The sequence below is a fragment of the Brassica oleracea genome, chromosome C4 (genome assembly GCF_000695525.1).
Source record: "Brassica oleracea var. oleracea cultivar TO1000 chromosome C4, BOL, whole genome shotgun sequence".
In the NCBI taxonomy this organism is placed as follows: domain Eukaryota; kingdom Viridiplantae; phylum Streptophyta; class Magnoliopsida; order Brassicales; family Brassicaceae; genus Brassica; species Brassica oleracea.
The window spans coordinates 32,544,365-32,547,095 of NC_027751.1; the positions used below are offsets into that span (position 1 = coordinate 32,544,365).

At 48.9% G+C, this 2,731-nt stretch overlaps 1 protein-coding gene across 1 annotated transcript; it reads right to left on the bottom strand.

Annotated features, from left to right (window-relative positions):
- Positions 1-755: 755 nt before the first annotated feature.
- On the bottom strand, positions 756-2,252 carry LOC106338686. Its single transcript, XM_013777606.1, has 2 exons — positions 1,341-2,252; positions 756-1,121 (listed from the first exon to the last, which is right to left on the bottom strand). The coding sequence occupies exons 1-2, from the start codon at positions 2,250-2,252 to the stop codon at positions 756-758; spliced, it is 1,278 nt and encodes a 425-aa protein (XP_013633060.1).
- Positions 2,253-2,731: the final 479 nt, after the last annotated feature.

Sequence of the window (2,731 nt, forward strand, 5' to 3'; positions counted from 1 at the left end):
TAGAATTCCAATAGGAACGACTGTTCCAAGACTTTGCCGGCGGAGACGTGAGCCGGATTCCGATCCCGGATCCTTGTTTGGACGATGATCCGTCGACGTGAAGGATCCAGGTTGAGTCCGGTTCCGTGTTTGTCATATCCCCCGTGGGAAATTCTACCAAGAAGTCCGCTAGTACTTGAGATTTTACGCATGTTCTTGGGCGATACTCCACGTCGTACTCGCTTAGTTCGATTGCCCATTTTGCGAGTCGTCCTGACTGACTCGGACTGTGCAAGATCTTTCGCAGGGGGAAGGTGGTGAGGATTTTTATGGTATGCGATTGAAAGTACGGCCGGAGTTTCCTTGCCGATGTCACAACTGCGAATGCTAGTTTCTCCATCAGGGGACACCGGGTCTCAGCCTCCAGTAACGTTTTGCTTATGTAGAAGATTGGTTTTTGCTCACCGCGTTCCTCTCTAATCAAAACGCCGCTTATCACTGTTGTGGAGACTGCGATGTACAGAAACAAGGGTTCTCCCTCCACTGGTTTTGTGAGGACGGGAGGAGTGGCTAGGTAACGTTTTATCTGTTGGAAAGTTTTCTCACATTCCTCCGACCATTCGAACTTCTTATTCCCTTTCAGCGTGTCGTAGAAAGGAAGACACTTATCCGTTGAGCGCGAGATGAAACAGTTCAAGGCCGCGACTCTTCCGGTTAGCCTTTGGACTTCCCGTTTCGTCCTTGGCGAGACCATCTCTATTAACGCGTTTATCTGCTTAGGATTGGCTTCGATCCCTAGGATTGGCTTCCATCCCACGACAAGTGACTAGGTACCCAAGAAATTCTCCTGATGCCACCGCAAATCTACACGTTGCAGGGTTTAGTTTCATGTTGTGGGCGTTAAGTTTTGCAAAGCACTCCTCCAAATGGGAGACGTGCTCAAGCTCGTCAAGAGACTTTACGAGCATGTCATTGATGTATACCTCCATAGTCTTGCCGAGCTGTTCGGAGAAAATTCGATTGACAAGTCGCTGGTAAGTGGCGCCTGCATTCTTGAGACCGAAAGGCATTACTTTGTAGCAATATGTTCCCCGATCGGTGATGAACGCAGTTTTCTCACGATTGTCGGGATTCATCATGATCTGATTGTACCCGGAGAAGACATCCATAAATGATAAGAGTTTGTTCCCTGCTGTTGCTTCGACCAGTCGGTCGATGTGCGGGAGTGGGAAGCAATCCTTTGGACAGGCCTTGTTGAGATCGGTAAAATCGACGCATACTCGCCATTTGCCGTTTTTCTTTTTGACCACGACCGGGTTAGCGATCCAGTCTGGATGCCTAACTTCTGTTATTGATCCAACCTTCAGGAGTCTTTCGACTTCCTCATTTACCGCGGTGGCACGCTCTTGTCCTAGCTTCCGCCTTTTTTGTTTAACGGGTCTGTAGGTCGGATCGATGTTAAGCTCATGACACGTTATGCCGATATCGATCCCTGGCATGTCTTCCGCAGCCCAAGCGAACGCATTGAGGTTCTTTTTGTGACAGGCGATGAGCTCTGTCTTTAGTGGCCCGCGGAGGTTGGCTCCAATCTCGACGCATCGCTCCGGAGAGGATTCGTCGAGGCAGATCAAAATTACCGGTTCACAAGTCGGTTTGCGCTTCCCTTCTAGGGCTTCGGCCCTTTGAGATTGCCCGAAGACTTCCGAGTCTCGTTCCGGGGCGTTCTCATCGAGAGTCAGCTTTGTTTTCTTTTTATGGGAAGTTTTGATCGCCAAGTTCTTTCTTTCTAACTCGGCGGCGAAACATACTTGTGACATCCTGCGGTCTCCTTGTATAGTTTCGACTCCACGAGGGGGCAGAAACTTAAGGCACAGATGGAATGTCGAAGGGATCGCTCGCATGGAATTCAGCCATGGAGTTCCGACGATCGTGTTGTACGATGTTGGGCGGTCGATGACTAAGAATTCCGTGACTTTGGTGACTCTCCCGGCTTTAACAACAAGGTCGATCGAGCCGAGAGTCATAGTAGCATTTTCCGAGAGTCCGAATATCGGGCTGGGTCTTTCTTTAACGGCGCACAGAACGATCTCCATTCTTTTGAGGGTGCTTTTGTAGATAATATTGGCCGAGCATCCGGTGTCGACCAACACTCTCGCTACGTCGATGTCCTGGATCGTCTGCTCGATTTTAAGGAGATAGTTGTGGGGTCTGGCCTGATCGGCCGTTGCCCGGTCCTTGAAAGAAACGACATCGTTAGCTGCTGGAGCGGACATCCTGTGTCTTTTATCGTTTAGTGATTTTTGAGTTAGAGAATTCGTCAAACCCCTCCTCCTACTAGCGCCAAACTGTGGGAACTGAAATTCACACCGTCGATTATAATAAATAATAATGGAGGAAAACCGAGTGAACCCGTTTTTCCTTGAAGGTCTGAATTCTCTGCGTAATCACTTTAGAACGATAAAAAGATAGATAATCGCTCTGAGACGTTTTATTGAATAGTATGAATACAAGATTTCTCCGAGAGGAGTAGAGATATGCTAACTATCGGAACCACAGGATAAGAGGCGGCCAAGACGTCCTAAGCCTTGCCGTGCTAGTCTAACCACCTAAGCCCTAAGTTCTCTAAGCTAGCAGGAGTTCTCTATGTCTAAATTCTCGGATCCCTTTTTCTTCTGCTCCTGCTCTCCATATATAGTCGCTCTAGGTCGGTGGCCCATCCTCCGCCTTCGGGCCCACATCTATCTCTTTCGGG

Coding starts and splice junctions, on each gene's coding strand:
- LOC106338686 (XM_013777606.1), bottom strand. CDS start 2,252: ATGTCCGCTCCAGCAGCTAACGATGTCGTTTCTTTCAAGGACCGGGCA. Junction 1,122..1,340: donor AAGTCGAAAGACTCCTGAAG/GTTGGATCAATA, acceptor GGGTACAATCAG/ATCATGATGAATCCCGACAA.